Source organism: Lepisma saccharinum, chromosome 1 (assembly GCF_977018435.1).
Source record: "Lepisma saccharinum chromosome 1, izLepSacc3.1, whole genome shotgun sequence".
Lineage (NCBI taxonomy): Eukaryota > Metazoa > Arthropoda > Insecta > Zygentoma > Lepismatidae > Lepisma > Lepisma saccharinum.
The window spans coordinates 119,998,579-120,024,336 of record NC_139229.1 but is presented as its reverse complement, the minus strand read 5'-3'; the positions used below and the strand labels follow the sequence as shown (position 1 = coordinate 120,024,336).

Here is a 25,758-nt window from a genome sequence, read left to right as displayed (position 1 = left end):
TCGTGGCTCCGCATCAGGGATATGTAAACCAGCATACCATATTATCAGTGATTGTAACTCGAATGTTTGTACAAGAGTTGTAACAAAACAAGGGAAGCTTCTGGTAGAAAGTCAAATGAATTTACAAGAATATTCCGCTAAAATGTAAAAGTTGTAAATAATTTTATAGAAAGGCATGGAGCAGATTTGTAGAGCATAAGAGGTGAACTTGGGATGCGTACATCTCAGTAATCACTTCAGTATCAACATGGCACAGCTGATGGGTGACCGAGATGTTGCTGATCCATGTACACGATTTGGAAGATCTTATCCACAAGGCGATGATGATAATTTTTTACTTGTTAACGAAAGGCCGTCTCTTATTGAAGACATTGAAGAACCAGCAACATTTTGTGTACGATGTAGAACATTATCCAGCACCTCGGGTGTTGGAAGCTATGAAGCGGAAGTTAGAAATTCAACAAGACGGTGGTCTGGCAGTGATGCTTCTCGTAAACCAAGTTTAGATTACAATAATGCGAATGTCAGTGGACTACTTCTGAATAGCACATATCCTCAACAGCCTAGGTTGGTGGTGAATTCGGATGGATCTGACGTTCCGTTGCTGTCGAATGTAAGTTCTTACCTCTTTTTCTAATGAGTGCATGTGGTGTCCAGCTCTAAAATCGGGGCACGTGCAAATTCGAAGAATAACGAAAGATTACTATGAGCATTAAACTTACCTCTCCTAGCTTAACAAGAACGTAAATTACTATCGGCATGAAACATAACACTCCTAACTTAACAAAAATGTCAGATTACTATCAGCATCAAAAGCTAACTCTCCTAACCTAATAAAAACATCAGATTACTATCAACATTAGAACCTAACAAAAACGTGAAATTACTTTCGTACTTCCCGGCATAGATTACACATCGTACAGCTTCGCCTGTAGGATAAGCAGAACACCAGAAGATAACTAGCAACAAGTGGGTCGCTGACGTCACATCAGGCACATTAAAAAGCAGTTACATTTTATATACAACACTAAAAACAACCACGTAACAAGTAACTCTCCCCATGCAGTTTCCAGGGGCCTCCCTGATGGAGCAGTGGTAGCATTGTCGCCTTGTAATCAAGGGGTCCTGGGTTCGATACCTGGTGGAAGCACATAGTGGTTCGGCTCCCACCTGAAACTGTAGGTCCAGTCCCGATTAGCCTTTCTGCGCATAAAGTGGACTTAAAAATTCAATCCATGCGTTTACATGGAGTTGGCAACTATGTCATAGTCATAAATTATACCACATAAAATCACCAATTACTCAGTTGTAACGTATCTCCACAAGCTGAAAAGAACACAATCTTCATAAACCACATAAAATTTTTAACTTTCACATTAGTGTAGAGAGGGTCACCCACCATCTCAAAACCTAGTAGGCTAATTAAACTGAAAACCTTGAATATATATTGTGGTATGTATAACCTCCCCCAGAATTTCACTACACTGTGTTTTTGTGACATACAGTAATATTCCATAGGTCATTCATCATCTGCTGATTTTATGTGCAAGGGGAATATATTCTCCTTACATTTACACCTATATGCTTGTATAAGTCAAGCGATGAATTGCACTGATTTCCGTCATTAACTGATGTCTAGAAATGTTTCATTACACTCTGGTATATTAATGCGATGTCCCGCACCGTGGGCATGCAGCCTAAGCTGTCATGTTTTGGGCTCCGGCTACGGGATGCATACAGGTTCGGGTCTCCTGCATATAGCGTAACAACTTTTCTCCTACAATTTTGGCCAGCGTATGAGACCGGTGGCCACCCACCATAATGAGATAATTGGGGAGCTACGAATAAGTAGCGTAACCCTGCCATGGAGACCTACAACAATAACTGGGGGTTTGTCGTGCTGACCACATGTCACTTCTTAACTGGTTGGATAATCTCCCACCTCGGCAGCTGGGAGTGAGGCCAGCAGTCAGTAGGTAGGTCTTGGCCCTCACAGCCTGCTTCATCATGGGTTATATAAATGTGATAAGTCTAAAGTCGTAATGAGTGTAAGATGCAGTCAAAGTAAGTGTAAATTTGCTTTATTTTTCTCTGACCTCTCTTAGCACATGTCACCATACATAACTTACAAAGCATATGCCAAAATCTAGTTGGTCAAGGAACAATCTGACTTGTTAAAAGCAGTTAATAGAGTAAATATAGTAAACACAATTGGCAACATACTTTGAATTGAGGGTCCCTGGTAGGCTTGCCAACCTTTCCAGAATTGAACTTGCTTTCTTGGTCTCCTGGACAAACTTTGATATGTCCTGGAATGACAAGATCTAGTATTATTATATTTTTATTGTCATTTGGTTTGCATTTGCTGAGCAAAGACATTTGTTATTGCAACAAAAGGATTAACTTTACAATAATATTTTGTAGACTCATGATCATGAAAAATGATTTATTATTCAAGTAAGTTGGGGAAGGAGAAATAGAGGGCTTAAACACATTGGTGCACCAAAATGTCTACACAAACTAAGACAGGGGCCTCTGGTGGCATAGTAGTGTCATTGCTTTGTGATCAAGAATTCCCAGGTGGGTCATTCCATGATGGAGTTTAGTCTAAGGCTTGATTTTTTTTCCTCATGTGTAGACCTACCTGGAGGGTGTCTGCAAATAAAGTATCAGTGCTTAGAAATGCTTTATTACAGCATGGGCTCAAACATGGCCGTTCATTGAATTTTGACAGTTTTCTGGGTTAAATATCTCGGATGGGTCCTGTTAAAAAATTCTGAAATTTGGCACAAAGGAAGCCTTGCATGAATCTAACTCACGGTAAAAATCTCAACTTTTAGATTCAACTCATTTTGGTCAATATGAGGTAACGTATGTGACCAGATTTCTGACGTTGCAAAATAAGGTTAAGCTACATCCCATACTTAGAATAATGAAGTCTTTTATTTTTCTATTTTAAAGTTGGGTTAAAAAAGCATCAGGAAATATAGTAACATAAGGTTTTAATACTTGACTTACCAGAAATTGAAAATCTGTGAAATCTCATTGCAAATGGTTTGATTTATTTGGTATCCACATCCAGTTGCTATTGTCAGCTCCAAAACTGAGCTTCCCCCATAATTTTTAAAATGTAGCAGTGCATGCAGCTTAAGATAGGCAGTGACATGCCCAGGAATTTCGAAAGGGTGAGGAGGGGGAGTATGTATACTTTTTTTTTATTATACAGCCCTGTTTTGGCCACATTATTCTGCCTTTGACGTAATTGTGTATGGAATGCTGGGCCAAAGGTAGGGGGTTATGACCCCCCCACCAAGCCCTCCTTGGGCAATCCACTTGTGAATGTTTGTTATCTGTGACTGGAAATGCTGGAAATGGGGTGTTCTGTAAGATTTTTAACTGGAGAGAACTGTCATAAATACACTTTTGGTAAGGTTCCCAAAGACTTAATTAATCTTAACGAACTCAGTGAAATGATATAACATTTCTTAGGTCAAAACTACAGGTGGATGGCTTAGAGACAATATGCAAATTACATTGAAAAAAAATGTATATGGTAAAGAATGTTTCGATCTTCAGAAGTACGATGTAAAGAAAAAGTTTAGTAAGGGAATTTTTTAAAATCAATTTGTATCATAAGGGTACAGGGGAAAAAAGAAACAAGAAACTGGAATGGAGTTAAATGAATTTTAATGTTTGAAACGCTCTTACATCTACAATATGGCTTAGCATTGTATGAAATTTTTACATAATCTGAAGCATTATATTGTTTAACTAATGATATAACAGTGTGTCTAATAATGTAAACACAAAGAACACATTTTTGGCAAAATTCGTTCTTAATGCACATTTTGCAGGTGAAAAATGATGAATGTCCATTATTCGCACAGAAAAAAAGCAAAGAAAGATGAATGTCCATTTGAATTGTAAAATACTTTAGTAAAGAATATGAATGCTTTGTGAAATACACAAATGAAATAAAATGATTTTTAGTGGAAAGAACATGAACATTAAATAGAAAGAATGACAACTCTCTCTTATAATATACACCATTGGTACTAATATTGGGTAACTTCAAATTCTTTTGAAAGTCAAAACATACTGCCTCGCGGGAAGTCGTCATCTGACTTGAGAGACGTGCTTGGCATTTCCTTGTAAAGAAAGAATCTGCCCTTCGCAAATGGAACTCTTGTTGAGTGTTGAGGTCTTGCAACTGTGTCTGTTGTAAGAACGGCCCTAGTGGCCGAAACACGCCCGCTCCAATAAAGGCGATTTTATTATTATTATTATTATTATGTAATTGAAGTTTCTCTTCATGAACTGATGAGTTAGACAGTTTGTTTATTGACTTTGAATTCATCGCATGTGCTGCACATATCTGTCCGTGGATAACCAAAAGCGATGTTGAATTTTGTGTTGAAGAGATGACTATACGTTTCATATGATACAGGGTTTGTGTTTTTTTTTCCTTATACATGGCATGGAGCTTTTTTATGTTCAATTCTTCTGGTAGATAAACACGTTCACTGTCATGAAGGCTATAATGATCTCCTGCTTCTAAGGGATTTTATGTGAGAGTGTATGGCATTCAGAGTTTCCAGTTTTAATTTGTTTGGTCTAGTTTTATGCTTCCCACGCTCATCTTTACCAACAGAACCTGTCAGTGCTAGTTTAGACTGAATTGTCTGTACACGCCTTGCACTGATACCATGTAAAGCCAAAAATGCCTTGTAACAAACAAACAGGTAACTCAGCCATTACACCACCTCTAAGTACACAGACTTTGTAACTGTATGAATGTGTATGTAAATTGGCGTCATCCTGATTTTGTCTTGGCCTTCTTCGTGAAACATCGTTAGTAATTAAACCCCCTAGATAACAGTTTTGTGCATTATAATTGTCCATTCTATTAAATTGCACAAAGAATTTCAAACGAGAGCACTTGCAGTCTGTTCCTGTTTCATTTGTACTAAACAGCATTTTCTTTCTAACATCAGTCACCCTTCTTCTTTGTTCTCCCAAAGTTATCATCCACTTCTGGGTTACTCATGGCGAACACTGTGAAACCAACAAAACCTGCATTCAAACTGACAATGTCAGAACTGAGACTACTATGAGTCTGTGAAGTAAAGGCTGTTGCGCTATGAGCCCGTATCGTACGCAACGATCTATTCCTACACAATGGATGGACAATCATCATTTTTGCCCTGTAAGCCTAGGACATCTATCGTTTTTCCCCTGCACACGTTTTTTTAAACCTTCATTAAATATGTGTCTCTCAGCACTTTTAGCCTGTTTTGACATTTTAACCATTAGTGTGGACTGCCTTTAATATCAAGGAGTCAATATATCAATTTTTGTGATTTTGTGACATTCATCTTTTTGCCCCTGTACCCTTCATTATGGTAAGGCCAAAAAAGTGTCAAGTTAGCCTTATACCAGTTAAATCAATATGCCTGACATGTTGTAGTAAAGTTTTCGGTACCAGTTTCATAGATTGGAGACACATTAAAATCGGATATTTTGTGTTTTGCATGGTTCGTACTTACCAATTGTGTATTACATGTTTTGATGAGGTGAAGTTTGATTACATTAGTATTCCCAAATTCTTTCCTTGCTTTTCTGCATTTTCCATAAAAACTGTCTCCAGACAGTGCTGACTGAGTTAAACTTGGTCACTTGCGTAATGTAATTTCTCACAAACTTACTTCCATGCTCATTTCCAGTATTCTGAAAAGCATTCTTCATCCTGCCGTGCAATCTGTAAAGATCATTCCACAATCAGAAACTGAGTGAGACCTATATGCACTTAATTGTGTTTAATGCAACATAACTGAATAATGTTTAGAAGTCTGTATGTGCATATAATAATTACATTGTCTGCATATTTGTAGGATGAATTCGAAAGTGCAGGTCTTAGTGCTGTGGAACCTTTTGAAGAAGACCACTGTCACACCCAGATCACTCAGTCGCACAATAAAACAGCAATGAGGCAGTTGATTGCAGCTATGTTAATGTGCCTTATCTTTATGGTGAGTACTTGCAATAATATTTTCAGAAATGTTTTCATTATTTCGGTGTGCTTAAGTAGCCAGACTCTATGACAACCTGGGCAATCAGTCCTAATTAATATTTATTCAAGAAACCATGAACATCACTGAGCTCACAGTAAGAAAAACCATTCAAGAGTCACAAAATTTAGTTTTTCTATTTATGTGATATCTAAGTTGCATTTTTTGTGCATCAAAACATAATACAGATGAGCTCTAGTGCAAGCTTTGACATCAGTGTAGACATCATTAGAAAGTTTTGTCTTTTTTTCACACTAATGATTCATCCTTTCAGGGGTTTACCTCTCCTTTTACTCTCATATCTCCTCCGCCATTTGGAAGTGATGCTTCCGCATGGCTCACCTTGTAATGGTTTGAGATGTTAATTTTGGCCATTTTGAAATTGTACTAATTCAAAGATGTTTGTATCAATTTTTGAACAATCAGATTTTTTTATTCAACTATGTTTTATGACCAGATGGCCTTAGTTGCTGTTGGGCTATAAAAATGTGAGAATTAATTCCCTTTGTAATGTCTATAAGAACTAATGATATCCTACTATTGAGATTTCGTGGCCACCCCTGCATATGCCAATAGATGGGTTATATTACAAGGAAGTATAGTATACTACTGTTTATATTGCTGTTTTTATTTTATTTTTTTATTTCAGGTTGCTGAGATAGTAGGAGGTTACCTTGCAGGTAGCTTGGCTGTAATGACTGATGCTGCTCATTTATTGTCTGACTTGATAGGTTTTCTAGTCAGTTTATTCGCTATTTGGAATGGAAAGAAACCACCTACAAAAAAAATGTCGTTTGGATACTACAGGACAGGTAGTTTTCATTTTTCTTGAAAATTTGTATTGACACAGTTATATTATGCTGCCTTGGTAGCCGAGCATGTTGAGTTATCAACTTGACAATCTTCACACCAAAGGTTGGTTGGGTTTATTATACTTCACTTTTCTGCCACTTGTCGCTAATCACAAAGATAAGGATGAATGATAATATGATGAAATTTATGAAGGGACGCTCACAGAGTTAACCCATGCTCAGACTGGGATTCGAACGCGTTACCCCTGGCATCGTAATGTGCTGTGCTAAGCACTTCGTCATGGAGGTCAGCTCTCACCAAGATTGAGGGTTGAGTCCTGGTCTGGACATCTCTTCATCATCATCTAATCTTCATTCTTCTTCATCATTATTAACCGAAAGTGACAGAAAAGCAACACAAGAAAAATATGTGTACCATATTATTGTATTTCAATGAATACACACACCTGATTCAGAGTATTAATTGTTCTTACCTTGTATTTCAGAAATCTTAGGAGCCTTAGTAAATATAGCAATTATCTGGGTGCTTACTGGTGTTTTTGTGTACTTGGCTATTCTTCGGGTGATAAGTGGTGAATTTGAAATAGAAGCGGATATCATGATGATAGTAGCAGCCATTGGAGTAGGAATAAATATTATGTAAGTACATAGCAATTTTCTTTCAATGAGTGGGATATTGAAATGAGAATTTTTCTGCACAAGACTACAGATCATTCCCTGACATTCGCTACGAGACTCGGCGGCAAGCGGCCCGGCGTCAGCACTTGTCTTTGTTTTTTTTCGCACTCCCTGCCTTCTCTCCCTCTCCCTTTTCCTTTCTGTTTACGTTGCAGACTGACGCCAGTATAATCCTCCCTCTGAAGTTGTGTTGAGTCGTGTCCATGTGTTGAAGATTGTGGCTTAATATGGCACCACAAAAGTTTACATTACAACAAAGGATTTATCTTGTCGAGTGTTGCTTCAGAAAGAGGAATTGTGGAGAAGTGCGACGACGTTATGCAACGAAATTGCCTGGTGTTCCCATTCCACATAGGACCACTATATTAAACCTCGTATAAAAGTTTAGAGTAACAGGGTCAGTTCTGAATAAAAGTGGAAAGAAAAATGGGGAAATCTAAAAAATAAAGTATACAAAGACAATCCACACACCATCCATGAGTTAAAAGAGAGTATTCTACGAGAAATCGGGAGAATTACAGTAGACGAACTTGCACGTGTAAATGCCAATTTCCTTCAGAGATGCCAGGAATGTGTTGCAGCAGAGGGACATCATTTTCAACACCTTCTGTAGTCAAGGTTAGTACACAATATGAAAACTGTAATTTTAATAGCAGACTCTAGCGACTGTCACGGACCCGTTCACCGGGAAAGACAAGCACTGATGCCAGGCTGCTTTCTGTCGAGTCTTGTAGCGAATGTCAGGGAATGCTCTGTACTTCTGGTGGTTGTTATTTTTCTATATTCAGTTTTTATTTTAAGTCCACTTTATGCATAAATATGCTAATCAGGACTGGATCTACAGTTTAAAGTGGGATTCCAACCACCATCTGCCTCCAACAGGTACCAACCCCTGGATCTCTTGATGACCACTACCTAGATACAATTGCTATATTCTAGTGGCATCCTAATGCAAATGGAAAGTAATTTTGTGAAAAATTTTCGTTGCGAATTGATGATTTGTGTGGACATCTTTCAAATTGATAGAAGAATGATAAATTTTTACACATTTTATTCATTACAGACGATTTTATGGGGTTGATTATGGCATGTTCATAAAGAAAGGATGTTTTTTTTCTTTCGAAATTACGACAAACATTGGTTGTGTCAGAGGGCAGTACCAGGTGTGCCTAACATTTGGATATTTTATTCAATCAATAATCAGATGAAATAAAAGACTTGAAATTTATTGTACAGAAAGATGGGTAGGTTAGGTTTTGGGTTTTGGCAAAAATTGCTTTGTTTTTATTGGATGTTAAGAAAAATTATATTTTTTACAGTATGGGTCTTGTTCTCCATGGAGCATGTCACGGCCATAGACATTCTCATTCTCAACCTCACAGACAGCAAGGACCGGCTGCAGGAAACCAGGAGAGCCACCAACGATCCTCAGAACATGGGACCAAGCAGAAAAATATCAATGTTAGAGCAGCTGTGATACATGTTGTTGGTGACCTAATTCAGAGTATTGGTGTGTTAGTGGCAGCATTTGTTATAAAATTTTATGTAAGTTTAACTTTCCTTTGACATAAATGCTAGTCCGTTTTACTGACAAATTCTATTAAAGAAAAAAGTATGTTTTCATTTTAAATTAATTTCAGATTTTTAGCAATTTTACGCAAAAGCTAGTTTTTATTTTTGTTACGTGATTAATTATCGAGGTATCAGATTGTTTGTTTGTAACTCGATTGGTGTACTTAACTGTAATGCAGGTGTGCAGTGTGTCCTTGGTGCCATGAGTGTAACGTGGGACCTAATTTTGAGGGGGCAGATTCAAACTTGGGCCTAATTTTGAGGGGCGGAATCAGAGTTGGGCCTAATTTTGAGGGGGCAGATTCAAACTTGGGCCTAATTTTGAGGGGTGGAATCGGAGTTGGGCCTAATTTTGAGGGGCAGAATCAGAGTTGGGCCTAATTTTGAGGGGTGGAATCAAAGTTGGGCCTAATTTTGAGGGGCCAGAATCAAACTTGTGGTCTAATTTCGAGGGGAGTAGAATCAAACCTGGGACTTAACTTTGGGGGAAGAGACTAAAAAAATTTCCATACCATACTAAATAACTGTGACGTTTGCGAAATGACCGAAAACACATATATTACTCTTCATTACTTTGCTCCTCAGGTCCTCTAACTTGTAAATTTTAATAAACCTGAAAAGAAAAAATTGGGTTGGGGCAAGTGCCCCCCCCCCCCTTGCCCCCCATGAAGTTATGCCTATGCTTGGTGCAGGAACAGATACTACAGTGGAACCCCAATTTTACATTGGCAGGTTTTGCATTTTCCCACATTGTACTTCGTACGTTCAATCTTCGTGGCCCCAATAGATCTGTCCCATAATGCTATAAAATTTTCCCGCATTTTAAGTTCTTTTAACTTAGTCCCCTGAAAAATGTGAAATTGAGGTTTCACTGTATTTTTTTAGAAAGGATCAGAACCGAATTTTATAGCCAAGAGAAAGAAAGGTCTGGCAAGAGGCAGCCTTATGCACATCTGTTCACCTAAAGTGGCACATTTTATATTGTTGGACAGTTGAAGTATGTGCCACTTTATCTGAAGAACCTTTCATAGGGAGTGAAAATATGGACAGTGCAAGGAACCAAACTGTAAACCATCAACCCCTGACCCCCACCTTTTCCAGAGAGGGACAGGAAACTTTGCCTGGGGCAATGTTTACAGTGTTGCCACATATTTTTCCCCGTGCCATAAATCATTCCAGTTTTTTTCTTCTTCTTTTCCAGCCTGAAGCAAAGCTTGCAGATCCAATTTGTACTTTTATATTTTCGTTCCTTGTGATTGTTACAACTGTTGGTATTCTAAAGGACACTGCTTATATATTGATGGAAGGATTTCCGAAAAACATAGAATATTCTGTCTTGCAAAATGTGCTTCAGTCAGTGGAAGGTGTGAGAATGGTTCATAGTTTACATGTGTGGTCCCTGACTGTGAGCAAGAATGCTTTGGCTGTTCATCTTGCTATTGGTAAGTGTTCCATAAATTCTGTTTGTTAGTTTCTATGCTTTGAGTTATAAGATCTATTAAGGACCATGTTTTTACATGATCCAGTTTATCATAATGGGCCAAAAAAATATTATACAAACATACTTTTTAATGTTTGATACTTTTTTGTCATTATTACAAGTTGTTCCAATAAGTCATGTTGAAAAATTTATGAAATAGCAAATACTACACACTCTTGTATTGATTCTTAGTGCACAAGTTCAATTGGTTAAGTACATTAATTTAATTTTCCTATGCTTGAAGGTGTACTACATTTTATAATATTATAATTGTTGGCAGTATAGTGTTTGAATATTTTCTATCTAACTTGAACAATTCAGTCAATTTAATTTTCAGAAAAGCTGACCTCCTTGATGGAGTGGTTACCACAGTGTGCTATGATGCCAGGTGTTCCGGGTTTGTATCCCAGACATGGACATGGGTGTTCTTTGTGTGTCCTATACTCATCTTCACAATTAGCCAAAAGGGGCAGAAAAGGCAATGTAAATTAAAACAAATTATTCAATCATTTATAGAAAGAAACTGAAACACTCAAGGCTACCATGAGTCATGCTTGAGGAGCAAACAACCCCAAAACAATGCACTATTGTGCATTATTTTGTAAGCAAAAATAATTCCTGCAAAGGTTATAGGTGGCTCAGTCGGTAATGCATCTGACTACCATGCTAAAGGTCCCGGGTTCGATCCCTGGCCGGTTCAAATCCGGGAACTTTTCTAACGTTGGAAGCCGCCCCGGCACCCACCCAGCATTGAATGACATGGGCACCTGGGGGGTAAAGGTGGTCAGGGGCATGATACTGATCACATCACCCCCACTCACAACCGGATCAAGAAAGTGTGGTTACCACCACACCCCATATACGCCTTCATCGCGTGGTGCTAAGCACAGGGGAGCACTTTACTTTTTACTTTTTAAAGGTTATAATTACGTAGAAGTGCTTCCTGTTTTACATGAGAAGTGTTTCTCAAATTGGGCCAATAAATTATCTGAAGGTTGTAAAAGTTACTGATGTGGTTGTCCTGTCGATATTGGAACTGAAGCAAATGTGCAGAGAGTGGAGGTTATTCAGGCTGTTAGGTGAGGAACAGTAAACAATGTGCCAATAGGGTTTAGCATACAGTAAAATGCATGACCGGTTTATAAAAAAGAAAAAAGTGTTTGCAGGGATGTACCAAGATGACAAAGAGGTTGAGGAGGCCAGAATGATTGATTGATTTGGTGTTTTAAGTCCACTTTATGCACAGCAGGGCTAATCGGGACTGTACCAACAGTTTAAAGTGGGATCCGAACCACCAGGTATCGATCCCAGGACCCCTTGATTCCAAGGCGACGGAGGAGGCCAGACTTTTATGTTGCAAGTACGAGGGTCACTATTTATATTTTGAGCCTAAAAATGAAAAAAACAGGAATTTGACATTGAAAACTGCTTTATTGTTTTTCGAAGTATTCTCCTTTATGGTCAATACACTTTTGCATTCGTTCGAACCATTTGTCAAAGCAGTTTTTCCAATCTTCTTGAGACACCTCCATAATATGGTTTTTGAACGTATCAACGGCATCTTCCGCCGACTAAAATCGTTGTCCACGCAATTTATTCTTGACATTCGGGAACAAGAAGAAGTCATTGGGTGCCAAATCAGGACTGTACGGCAGATGACCCATCAATTCGATTTTTTGACTGTTCAAAAGTCGGTTGTAAGACGAAATGTGTGACAGCTGGCATTGTCTTGATGAAGAATGATCCGACGGCGTTTGTTTGTTTTCCGTATTTGACCGAAGACCTCTGGCAAACAAATTGTTGTGTACCATTCAGAGTTGACCGTTCTACATTCCTCTAAAGGCACAGTTGCCACATGACCAGTTTTCCCGAAAAAACAGGCGACCATTTGTTTCGATGTGCTTCGAGCGCGAACAACTTTTGTTGGATTGGGTTCATCTTGAAACACCCATACAGTCGACTGCTGTTTACGTTCCGGCTCATATGCATATATTCATGATTCGTCACCTGTTACAATCTTATATACATCTTTTGAAGCACCACGATTGTATTTATTTAGCATTTGTTTGCACCAATTGACGCAAGCGTCTTTTTGAGTTTTTGTCAAATTGTGTGGGATCCAACGAGAACATACCTTTCTCACAGCTAAATGATCATGTAATATTTTATATATATGCTGGTGGAACTAATGCCTATGGTTGCCTCAATCTCACAGTATGTCACATGACGATCTTGCAGTATTAGGTTTTGCACAGCATCAATGTTTTCTTGTACTACCACTGATTTTGGACGACCTTCGCAAATCTCGTCGGTGAGCGAATGGCGGCCACGATTAAATTCGTTATACCAGCGTTTCACAGTGGCAAAGAATGGGGCTTCATCACCAAATGTGGAAGTAAGTTGATCGATATACTCTTGTCTTGGTAATCCACGTCGAAAATCGTAAAAAATCATCGCACGAAAATGTTCATGAGTTAATTCCATTTTATTGTTGTCGTGCAATCTCCAAGGCAACATAAACAACACAAATGAAGCTATTGACAAAACATTTGAAGTATGTTATGGTCAATAATGCCAGACGATTCCGTGCAAACGTCAAATCGCGCCTAACTTCAATCAGTGTTGCCAAGGCTCAAAATATAAATAGTGGCCCTCGTATTGTAGTATGTTGAGAAATGAGGAGCTATGTGAATGCAATAATAAACTATTTTTGAGTTTGTATGTGTTTTAGACATTTATATAGCCATTTATGACTTTTACTATACCGCGTTTGTTACAACCTGTCCCCTTTCCCGCGCTAGGGAGCACTCGACAGTTTCGGTGCCGATGAGAAACGAGGAAAAAATCGTCTGCTGGGCAGGGAGGAGCGAATGGAAGCCAGAAGTGAGGCGCTTACGTAGATGCTGTTGCGACGTTGCGTATTTTAATTGGCTGCCTGGCTTGACTTTCCCCAGCACCGAGAAAAGCCAGGGAGCAACTAGCGCGGGAACCGGAACAGGTTGTAACAAACGCGGTATAGTCACCCCTCAAAACTTTGGCTGATTATGTATATTTATGTTCATAAATTTTATGTTATAAATGGGATAAAGAGATGCCATATTTTTTTGCATACATTCTAGATGACACGGCCAATCCAGATCAGGTATTGAGACATGCTACTCAGCTTGTAAAATGGAAGTTTGACATCCACAACACAACAATTCAGGTAGAGAGGTACAGTCCTATTGTGATGCAAACTTGCATCCACTGCCATACACCAAAAGATTGATCTCTGCAGTTAAAATTGTGAATGCATATCGATCTCAAAAGAATGAAAAGAATAGTTTTTCTATTTTTTTCTCTAAAAATAACTGTAGATTTGATTTGCTTAATCAACAATGAATTTAAATGTCATATCTGTTCTCAATTTCATCAAAGCTGATTTACTGAGATTGTTATTTTTGTAATCTAGAAGTTACTGTATTAATTTCTTGTGATCATGATTGTACACAGTATAATATTAACGCATAATTTTTCTGTGATCAGTCCGTAGAATTGCGTACTGCGACTTATAATTGTTATTCTGTGACATCAGTTTTATTCTGTGTTTAATTCATATGTGAATTCACTAAATACGTAAAACTTGGTGTGCTTCGTTTAACTTACCAAACACTAAATGGAAAAAGTCGCACTGCAGCAGGAGCATAGGCTAATGAAATCCTAAGGTACTTGCATAATTTGTTTTAAAAAGTCACATTTCAATGTCAAATGGTACATATAATCAGAACCAGTAACAGGAAGATATTAAGCACAAAATATACGTGACGTGCAATTTGTTCTTTTAAGTGAAATATATTTATTTAGCATTTTATTCTTGTTAATTGGCACTTCATATTTTACATACAATGTATTTTATGTGAAAATGCTGCATTTCCTTGGTTGTTGAGTGTCTGTGCAGACTAAAGAAATCACAAGGTATTCACATAATTTCTTTTAAGTTTTAAAAATCACATTTCGTGTGCTTGCATAATTTATTTAAAAAATCACATTTCAGTGGCACATGAAATAAATACTCTGAACCAATAAGAGGAAGATATTAAGCACAAAATATAAGTGATCTGATTTTTTTTTTAAAGTGAAATATATTTATGTAGCATTTTTATTCTTGTTAATTAGTACTTCCTATTTTATGTACAATGTGTTTTGTGTGAAAATGCAGCATTCTCTTGGTCATTGAGTCTGTACATGTAGAGAAAAAGCCATACCCATAATCTGCCAATTAACATATGTTGTGACATCTGGTGCCCTTCATATATGGCACACATTTGTTTTGTATTCCTTCTTTTTATATGTTGCAAAATTTTCATATCAACTGACAATAGGAAGAGCATGGGTAATTTGAAAAACAGATGCCAAAAAGTATCTTTAATGTAACTATATACAACAGAAGGCATCACCCATTATTAGAGAGAGAATACATTGGCCTTTCTGCCATATATATAAAAAAACTGTAGGACCCTGGAACACCATATTTCCATCTCTTCCAAGAAGCAACATTTTTTTTTTAAACATGCCTGCATATTCTTTATCTTTAGGTTCCTGCAGTGATTTTTTTGCATCAATATATTTATATTATTTTTGCATATAGAATTAACTGCATTGTAGGCTTGGGCCAGAAAACAGAATACGCACACACACACAACTGGAAAACAAGGAATGTTGCATTTTCACTGGTCAATAATGCAGTTTGTTTCTGAGAAATGTCTATATTTTTTAATCAATTTTATTACTTAAAATGTAATCATCTTTTGAATGAAATACTGTTTGTAATTGATGCTTATATCAGAGAATTTGAGGATATTTATATAATGTTTTCCGCATGATATTATTCATACATACAGTGATAAAAGTACCAGTAAACTATGTCTTAATAGTATTGTAATGAAATATTGCCAGAGGCTATTTGTTTAGATTTACTGTTGGTATTTAATGCATCCATGGAGGCAAATTGATCTTGGAGCTGAAGTACGTAATACTATAATTGAAACCAAGAACCTCTTTGATTGTGAACATAATACATCATGAAGCAGTAGGTTGAATCCCAAGCCTTTCTTCAATGTATGATATCTGTTTTGTTTTTGTTTTATTACTAACACGAGCACTACCAATAACGAAACATGTAGAAAAGATAGCCATGCACACCGGAGCTGCTTTCGTACAAACGTCCGAGCAGCCACTCTGTTCACGAGCACTCGCCTGACTGACTGACACAACGTTCTTACTGGCGTGCGAGTATAAAAAAAGACAAATGCTTATTGCAATGCATGTAAAGCACTATGCTTTCGATGCGACATTTCAAAGTAAAAATAAACACATGATTATCGTACAGTATCTTATTATGTAGGACCCTGGAACACCATATTTTCTTTTCTTTCCAAGAAAGCATGTTCCATGTATCGCCTACGTAGCCTATATCTTTGAATTGTAACTATTGTGCTTTATTCAACTTCAAGGAGTGGATGCATAAATAATGGCATGGTAGCAATAAAGCTTCCTTTTATTAACAATGGCTAAGGTTTTCAAACATAAATTTGAATTCTAAATCTGGTAGCAGTAATGTGATAAAAGGAAATTTTGCATGCAATTAAAAAGGAAATATGTTGAGTTAGTTTTATGAAAAATATTCACATTTAATTTATGTGGCTTTCATAATCTATTGATTTCAGTAACACAGGGTCAATCTAGAGGGGTGGAAATAGTCTGTAAAGTATGTAATTTTTGTTTCTGGATGCAATTTGATATGACAACATTAAAATGGTTGTCTTCAGTCTTTCCATCGAAATTCCCAGGTTTGGGTGTTTTTTGTGAGTGTCCCTTTTCTCTGTTTCTTCTAATCATCACTAATTCTCATAGTAGCGATTTGTGAAAAGTGGCTGAAAAACTAAACTCGATAACAAAAATACAAACACAGCAATATGTGATCTTTTGTTTGTTTGTTTACTAGGTTACTAGGGATAATAACATTACTTTGTTCGAACACAATTGCACATCACAAAAACCGCATGCTAAAAGATACAACAAAGTTGGTCCTCGGCTTTTGACTCTTTCCCAGAGAAGATCTCGATGACAGAGTGGTTAGCACAGCATGCTATGATGTCGGGGGTCCCCAGTTCAAATTCCAGCCAGGGCACTAGTGTTCTTTATGAGTGTTCATTCATCAATTTCATCATATCTCATCCTAATCTTGCAATTAGCAAAACGTGGCAAAAAAGTGAAGTGAAATAAACCAAATGAATCAATCAAAATCTTTAAGAGAGTCTTTCCTGACTACAGATAATGTATGAGATGGGAGTTTAAAGTGAATATTTTTTAATTAGTTGGTTTAGTACTATAATGAAAATATGTTTTAGCCTTGCTAATAAACATTATTTTTTGTTCAATAAATGTGCGAGAACTGGCAATGGGGATCTGCAGGGCAGATAATATATTTTAATGAAATCTAAGTTCTTTTTTTAAAATTTTAATTTATCATTAGGCTATGATTAAATTGGTAAGTTCTTTGGTACTGTGGTCAGTTAAATCAATTATTTTGACCTTTTAGCTAGTTTTCACCAATGACTGTATTATCTGCATCCAGAAATTGAGGAAAAGATGACCATAAATGGAATCAGTCCCTCACTGAAATCGATAAGATTACTGAATTTGTTTCTTGTATTGCCTCTGGCACCTGGATTTAAACTCATCTTTGGCGACAATATTGGATTTCGGGCTGCTTTCAAGGTGAACTAACACACTGTATGCCACATCACATGAAAGCTTGAATTTGCTTCCCAAGATTCACTTTCAAGTGACATGCAACAACACTTCACTTCAATGTGAAAGCTCCTTTATTGTTGTTATTTGTATTAATGTGGACATCTGGATTTTTACTCCAAAATGAAGGATTTACATTAGGGTTAAGCACACATGTGATGATGCTTCCACTGAAGATGATTACAAGACTGAATGTGATATTGAAAGAGAGACTAGTCAGAGGTAATTTTTTCTTTAGTGCTTTCTTCTTTAACTTTTGCATTCCTATTACTATTGCGATTTGTTGGTAACAAAGCATCATAAATACAAGGAATGTATCGTATGGTAATTTATTCAGCAAAAATATCTCGCAATGCATGTTGAAATTTGATATTTCAGTAGTTAATTCATATTTTTTGGAAATGAGAGACGAGGTAGTAAATAATTACAGACAATCTTAGTACTCAGGTTTTCTGTGAAGGTGCTGTTAGTTTGTTTAATGGCCACCGAAAGTAATAGAACAAACTAAAAACAGCTTCGCAGAAAACGTTAGTACTAAGTTTCTGTCATTAAGTAGTTACATTAATTGCCAAGTTTAACATACTGGGTGTCCCAGAAGTCTTTCCCTGATTACAAACATTATTCATATCTGCTATATGCAAGGTAGAGATGTGAAAGTGGTGCCAAAATGTGGGAAAACTAACTAAGTTTTTTTGTTGCAGGTTTGAGTAACGTGGCTGTAGTGTGGCAGTGTCAGTGCAAAGAAAACCGGAAATGTTCACAAATCAGGAAAAAAGCTCAGCATGTCCTCTGGTATCACGAGACCCGGTCACCAATAATAGTGCAGAGGAACTTTCAAATGTACAGAATTCTTTCGTATAGAATATTTGCCATCAATAAGTGGTATTTAAAAAATGGAATTTATCTTCATTCCCAAATCCTGTCAAGTCCAAGAAATATTGTATGGAAAGATGCCACCCCTTGTCAAGAGCATTAATTCCGGATTCCTTGGCACTGACACTGTTACACTACAGCCACATTACTGAAACCTGCAACCAATAAACTTTGTTAGTTTTCCAACATTTTGGCACCACTTTCACATCTCTACATTGCATATAGCAGATATGAATAAAGTTTGTAATCAGGGAAAGACTTCTGGGACACCCAGTATGTTCAGAGTTTGTATTAGAACTCCCCATTTGATGTGCCAGAATTTTTTTTTCTTAAAAATCAAACTGGTTGAATGCAAACAAATGCAATATTTCTACGAGGGGGTGCTGAAAAGTTTGTAGCCCAACCCAGAAGGAGTGCGCGTGGAATGATGAAATTTTACAGTTATTCTACATACTCCCCCCGAAGTGCAATACACTTCCTTGCATGGTGCTCCAATTTTTGCAGACCAGTGAAAAAAAATTCTGAAGGTTGTTCCACATACCACTGTTCCATAGCGCTTATCACCTCCTTATCAGATTCAAAATGGCGTCCTTTCAAGTGGTGTTTGAGTTTGGGGAATAGGAAATAGTCTGACGGAGCTAGATCTGGGGAATAAGGGGGATGATCTAGACATTGAAACCCTAGATCATGCAATGTCAGTTGTGTTTGCAGTGCTCGATGGACAGGGGCATTGTCCTGCAGGAACAGAATTTATTTTTTCATTTTTTCGCGGCGTTGCACTTTCAATTTGTCTTTAAATTTTGTGTGTAATGCAGTGTAATGCAGAGTAATGCTCTGCATTAAATGTCTGACCCTTGGGCAGGTAGTCTATGAGTAAGACTCCATCCTTATCCCAGAAGAATGTTGCAAACACTTTCCCAGCCGACTTCTGCATCTTGAACTTCTTGAGGCAAGGGGAACCTGAGTGCCGCCACTCCATTGACTGTTGTTTCATTTCAAGATCGTAGTGGTACAACCATGTTTCATCCATGGTTAATATTCGTGACAGAAATTGGTCAGCATTGCGTTCAAAATGGGCAATGACTTCCCTTGATGTCCTCACTCTTTCACGCTTTTGATCTGCTGACAGATTTTTGGGAACCCATTTTGCCGAGAGCTTGCGCATGTCCAATCATTATGAATTATGGTACCAACGCATTCCCGAGAAATGCCCATAATCTCTGCCACACGTTTTGCTGAGATTCTGCGATTTTCAAGAATAAGGTCATGAATTTCATCCACGATTTTGGGGACAGTCACCGTTTTTGATCTTCCTGCACGTGGAGCATCATCTGTTGAAAAATTGCCACGTTTAAAATGTGCCACCCACTTCTTCACAACTGCATATGATGGAGGAGAGTCCCGTAGTGTTCCACTTCTTTACCCATGAATATGCTTCGGCGACTTTCCTTGGTGGAACAAAAATTTGATGACTGCTCTGATCTCGATGTTTGTGAAAATCGCTGGCTGGGCATGCATGATCACTTTCGAGGCCTGAAAACCACAATACCAATTCCGTTATTAATATGAAAATTTGCATGTGTACATACCAAGATATGTTCTTTAAAACTGTAAAGTTTCATCATTCCACGTGCACTCCTTCTGGGTTGGGCTACGAACTTTTCAGCACCCCCTCGTAACTCTTGCTAAGGTGTGTTTTGCAGTTGTTTAAAAGTGTTAATGTAGGGAAATATATGCTGTTACACATTTACAACATTCATAAATCCCATACCCCATTTCTGCTGTTGCATGGTGTATTTTAGATAAAAATATTATTATGGGTACAAATTAATTGGAAAGTAAATAAATTTCTATCTATCTAGCCTACTTAAAAATATACTCCAAAATGCTATTACTGTAATAATAAGTGGTACCAGTATGTCTTAAGCTATTGTACAGGGTAAGCTTGACTGCTTTCACTTAAATTGAACACTTGCACTTTTGTAAATGCCTTTACAAGGTCTTACTCAGGTACTGGTGCTTGCAAACAACTTCACAAATACAGGGTCCTCCTTTCTCCCTTTGGGCACCTGACGGCGGCACGCTTGGCAGCTGCCCGGATGCCAACTCCCGTCAAATTGCGTGCGATATCTCTGCTATGGAAACTGCTAGCTTCTTCTCAGTTCTGACTTCAAGTTCTCAGAACTACAGTTACAAATACAATCAAAATAAGCATGTTAATTGTCATGGGGGATGTTGGAAATGTTGTCCTCGTGCATCCACTCGTTTTTGGCGTGGTTTTAGGAAATTTGTAGGTTGATCACGGAGATTTGTTTTAAATTTTATGCAATAATAGGCTAACGATTTGCCATAAAATGCCTTTTCTTGTTCCTTGACCAGATAATGTAGGCGTTTATGTTTAAAAACCGTCTCGTGACATTTTTGAGTGGTGTTCGTTGATTGATTGATTGAGTTGGTATTTTAAGTCCACTTATGCACAGTAAGGCTAATCGGGACTAGACCTACAATTTAAAGTGGGATCCGAACCACTATGTGCCTGAGTGAGTGGTATTCATGTTTCACAGGTATAGTGTTCTTTTGTGACTAAGACAGTCACAAATGCTTCTTTCGAAGATAACAGCTTTTTCACTGCCTAATCCATGTAAATTATGAAAATATTCAACATGTTTAGTTTGATTTGATTTCATTTATTTTACTTCGCTTTTTGTGCCACTTTTGGCTAATTTTCAAAGATGGAGGTGAGTGATATGATGAAATTGATGAATGAACACTCACAAACATCCATGCCCAGGCCAGGAATCGAACCTGGAACCCCTGGCATCGTAGCGCGATGTGCAGAATGATTAGTGCCTATTTTGTATTTTGTTCTTATTTACCTGCTTATTTTGAGAGTTTTAGTGCCTAGCAATCCTCATCCTGTTTACAAGCCCTTATTTAACCTCCCTTATATTTCTAATAGCGATGACCGTGGATGGTGTAAATAATATAGGACACTGAAACGTATCATATAAAAATTATGTAACATTTTAAAAATAATTAATAATTAAACTTGCGAGAATTGTTTCAGTCTACAATGATGAAAACTTTTCTTAATCGCAGAGACTTTATTTCTAAAAAAAAAATATATATATAACAGGCAAATTATTGTGTGGGTTCGAGCCCCACAGGCTCATTTAAGTTGGCACCACTGGCACTGTCCCCTATTTTTGTTTCACTAAACTACAATCATTTCTTTACGCTGAGTGTACTTCTGGCTTTATGGCAATACTGGTGTCGAAAGTGTAGGGACGGGAGGGCGTGGCCCTTAATAATTGAGAAAAAATATTTTGGAAGGTGGCAGATCGGACTCTCAGAGATGGCAATTTTTACTGTAATTACCTGTTATGTTATGAAAATTATTGCAAATTCATTTCTGCAACAAATACAGTTACAATCATTAAAGTGTCAATTACAATTACAATCAAAATAAGCACGTACCTTGTGACAAGAGATACTGGAAATGGTGTCGTCCTGCATCCACATATTTCTGGCATCTTTTCAGGAAATTTTCATTTACACGCAACAGTTCAGCTTCTGAAATTGTTTGTTTCTCTCCTAATATTCTCCTTCAGTTCTTCTAATGTGTGGGGGTTTGTTGCATAGACTATATTTTTCAATTTCCCCCATAGATAAAAATTGCATACAGTGAGATCAGAGAACCGTGGGGGCCACAATCCTTTGCTAATAATCCGGTCTTCAAAAATTTCCTGAATGAAATCCAATGACTCTTCAGATGTGTGTGGGGTGTCTTTTTGGAAAAACCCTGACTGACATTCAATATCAGTTAGTTATTCGAAGAATGGTGTATGTATGTCGTCACTGTATCTCTGTGCATTTATAATATTTTCATAAAATATGGGTTCTGTAACTCTGTATGCATTTACTGCACACCAAACACCAATTTTCTGGTCATGCAAAGGAGTTTCGTGTATAACATCGGGTTTATCTGAGCTCCAATACCTGTTATTCTGTGATGCAACATGGTTCCTTAAACGGAACCATGCTTCGTCAGAGAAGAATATTAAACGTGGATCAATTACCCCAGCATTCACATTCCAAAAATTCCATTTACAGAAATTTACCTGACTCTTGTTATCGCATGGTAGCAGTTCCTGGACAACAGTGACCTTGTACGGTTTCAGTTTTAAAAATTTGGTAGCTCGCCATGCTGTTGTTAGGGAAATTTCCATTTCCTGTGCAAGTCGTCGGAGCGATTTTTGAGGAGTATGTTCTAATCTTTCTCCCACTTTGTCCAATTTATCCTCGGTAAGTACACGCTGTTTTACCATTTGCTTCTTATCGAGAATATATCCTGTTTCCCTGAATTTGTTCACAAGGTTTCACACGGTATTTCTGTATTGAACAGGCACACCTGGGAATTCTGTTGAAAATCGTCTATGAACATCCTCACAAGAATTTGTAATCACATAAAACTTTTGGTTGTAATCTGTATGTATGTGCCATTATTTTGGATTATATTGATTTGGTGTTTTAAGTCCACTTTATGCACAGTAAGGCTAATGCGGACTGGACCTACAGTTTAAAGTGGGATCCGAACAACTATATGCCTCCACAGAGAATTGTACCCGGGACCACTTGATTACAAGGTGACGACACTACTACTGCACCATCGGGGAGGCCATATATGCCATTATTAAAACTATAGCAAAATGGAAATAACACTTAACAAAAACTTTACCAAACAATAGAAAATTGCAAGAACACTTGTAACACGTAACCACTTTAAAAATAAGACTGAACTGAGATCCCAAAGTTACTGAAATGGAATGGGATTAAGAAAGAAATCCACAAGTTATGTTGAAAGCCATGTGTTTCAGTTGGCACTTTTGCGCCGCGAGCTGTTAGGAAATTTCCTTTTATCCTTAGCATGTCTTGTTACCAAAGCTCCGTGAAATTTCCTAAAAACACCACAAAATTTCCTAAACACATGCCAAAAAGGTATGGATGCAAGAGGACAACATTTCCAACATCCCCTGTGACAATTAACGTGCTTATATTTAATGTAATTGTTACTATAATTCTGAGAACTTGAAGTCATTTCAAAGCAAGTGGAGATATCGCACGCAATATGACGGGAGTTGGCATCCGGGTGGCTGCCAAGCGTGCCACCGTTAGGTGCCCAAAAGGGAAAGAAGAGCCCTGTATTTTGTTATATCTTAAAGAGAGAAAAATTTTAACTGCAGCCATTTTACCAATGGAATGTGCATAGGAAAGTATTGCTTCTGCAGACCTGCTGATGCACACAGTAATAATGTTAATTTCTTATCAATTAGTAATTGTATTACTTTAAATAGTAATACTTTTGTAGTTTAAGGTATTATCAAGACTTGTTTTCCTGTATTTATTAATCTGTGTTAAATGGAACATTGTGTAGATCTTTGTTGATATTACTTATTTTGTTTTTCTTCCAAGCAAAGTTTACTTAATGTTGAGAAATGAAGATGACTAAAGTTGGCATTGTCATATCCAGTGATGGTGTATGTATGTATGTTTATATATATATATATATATATATATATATATATATATATATATATATATATATATATATATATTACTAATTAATTGATGTATGCACAATCAACCTACATATCAGTTTATCAGTAAAAATTACTGATAACTGTTGTATATCTAAAATATAATTTAGTGCAACATTCTTCCCTAGTGATATAATTTTATGGATTTGAACACACCCTATTCCTTTAAAGTAAATATCTAAATATGCATTGCAGCAATTTACGTTTATTAAAGGAATCCTTGAACCTTCCAGCTTCTTCAAGGACCAGTCAGGTTTTACATCAGATTCGTAAATTTTATATCGGTACTTTATTGGTATTGGCCAACATTTCATGTCTGTCCATCCCTAATGTATATAAAACAATAATTCTGTGTTGCTTGTAAAATAAAATATTTTAATTAATTTACAATCAACTATTATTTTTGTTCTGTTCAGCAGTCTTACTAAAGAGAAAGCTGTGCCTGTCTTTCTGATCACTCTTCTCATTTAGAGAGAATTTAACAGAAATTCAAATACACTTTTCAAATGTGTAAAGTTTAGCAAAGTTGTTTTATGTCCACTTTATGCCCAGAGAGGCTAAGCAGGACTGGACCTACAGTTTAATGTGGGATTCGAATCATTGTAATGTGCCTCCACCAGGGATATAGAATCCAGAATCCCTTGATTCCAAGGAGTTGTTGCGGATACCCTCTGAAACATGGTTATATCACTATTATCAGAGCAAAAAATGTCATGTGGAATAATACACTGCCTTTTCATTACCTGTAGTTGAAGGCATAATAAATATGTATGTGTATTCATAAAGCTGGAAGAAAAGCTTGTCTTCCAAATATTACATTCCATCCAATAAAATAAGTTATCAAATATTTAGCAATCGTTTGGTAATTTTTTTAAGCAGCCACGAGACCCCGAATTATCAAGTGAAAATTGCATAAATATTTTGTGTGTGTGAGAGAGAATAGGTGGTGTTAATTGTGTTTATAGCATGTACATAAATTCTTGCTAAAGTGGGTTTACTGTCCAAGTAGAGATGGAGCTGTTGCTGGATAACAGTTCCATCAGGCCTTGTATTTCCTTCTTAAATAGTCATGGGATGTGCTATTACTACATTTGAGTTCTTAAAGACTTATTTTATGTATTGTTTGTACATATAGAGTACTTAGAGACAAATTAAATTCAGTCTCAGCATATCATTCCAGTGCAAAATGATGTCATCATAATGTAATGTTTCAAAGGAATATTTTCTTTGATGGTGAAGTGGTTATGGAATTAAATTTTATACCTACTGTTAACTTTCTGTAGTTTTCAAATGGCATGTGTTTTGGTTAATTGATATGTAAAAATAAAACTGTCTGCTTTTTATTGCAATTGTTTTATTTAGTGCTACAAACCAGAGTTGAGTTCAGCCTTATTGGCAAATGCAGGGTGTTTCACTGTCTCTCGGCCCCTGATTTTCACTTATAAAAATCAAACTATTGGTCATAATGTAATGCAATTTGCTACGGACATACCTTGGTGTATGAGAAGCATAATGTCATTGGAGATGGCGCCACAGTGTCTCTAGTCCTTGCAGGGCGATTCCGCCATTAAATGCCAATCATACAGACATGTGCTTTCAGTCTGAGCTCTTGGCCCTGCTGTTGTGACACTCCTGATAGTGGTTATACATTCCTTTACTTTTACACGGCCCAATTCAGCTGTATCCACATTGGCTGGTACATTCCCAGGGATTGAAAAATGCTAAAACACTTATCCAAATATGTATTTTATTAATAAATGACAGCTACTGTAATATCCTGTTAGATAATTGAATCTGAATATTTTAAATCAAAGCTTTAGTACATTAATAGAATTTAAGTATTACACTGCAATTATATGAATGCTTTTTGCACTCTTGCCTTTGGT

At 37.1% G+C, this 25,758-nt stretch overlaps 2 protein-coding genes across 2 annotated transcripts in view; one reads left to right on the top strand and one right to left on the bottom strand.

Moving 5' to 3' along the window:
• Positions 1–906, bottom strand: part of LOC146000332 (zinc transporter foi-like) — a 108,661-nt gene extending 107,755 nt beyond the window's left edge. The window contains exon 1 of the mRNA XM_083137892.1: positions 888–906. The gene's annotated coding sequence lies outside the window, so the exon portion shown is untranslated. The remainder of the gene's footprint in view (positions 1–887) is intronic.
• Positions 3–23,827, top strand: LOC146000358 (proton-coupled zinc antiporter SLC30A2-like). Its single transcript, XM_083137913.1, has 7 exons — positions 3–613; positions 5,892–6,029; positions 6,718–6,880; positions 7,366–7,519; positions 8,878–9,103; positions 10,332–10,572; positions 13,730–23,827. Exons 1-7 carry the CDS (start codon positions 248–250, stop codon positions 13,876–13,878), a joined length of 1,437 nt encoding a protein of 478 aa, XP_082994039.1. The 5' UTR covers positions 3–247; the 3' UTR covers positions 13,879–23,827.
• The last annotated feature ends 1,931 nt before the right edge of the window (positions 23,828–25,758 follow it).

Coding starts and splice junctions, on each gene's coding strand:
- LOC146000358 (XM_083137913.1), top strand. CDS start 248: ATGGCACAGCTGATGGGTGACCGAGATGTTGCTGATCCATGTACACGA. Junction 9,104..10,331: donor CATTTGTTATAAAATTTTAT/GTAAGTTTAACT, acceptor CTTCTTTTCCAG/CCTGAAGCAAAGCTTGCAGA. Junction 10,573..13,729: donor GGCTGTTCATCTTGCTATTG/GTAAGTGTTCCA, acceptor CATACATTCTAG/ATGACACGGCCAATCCAGAT.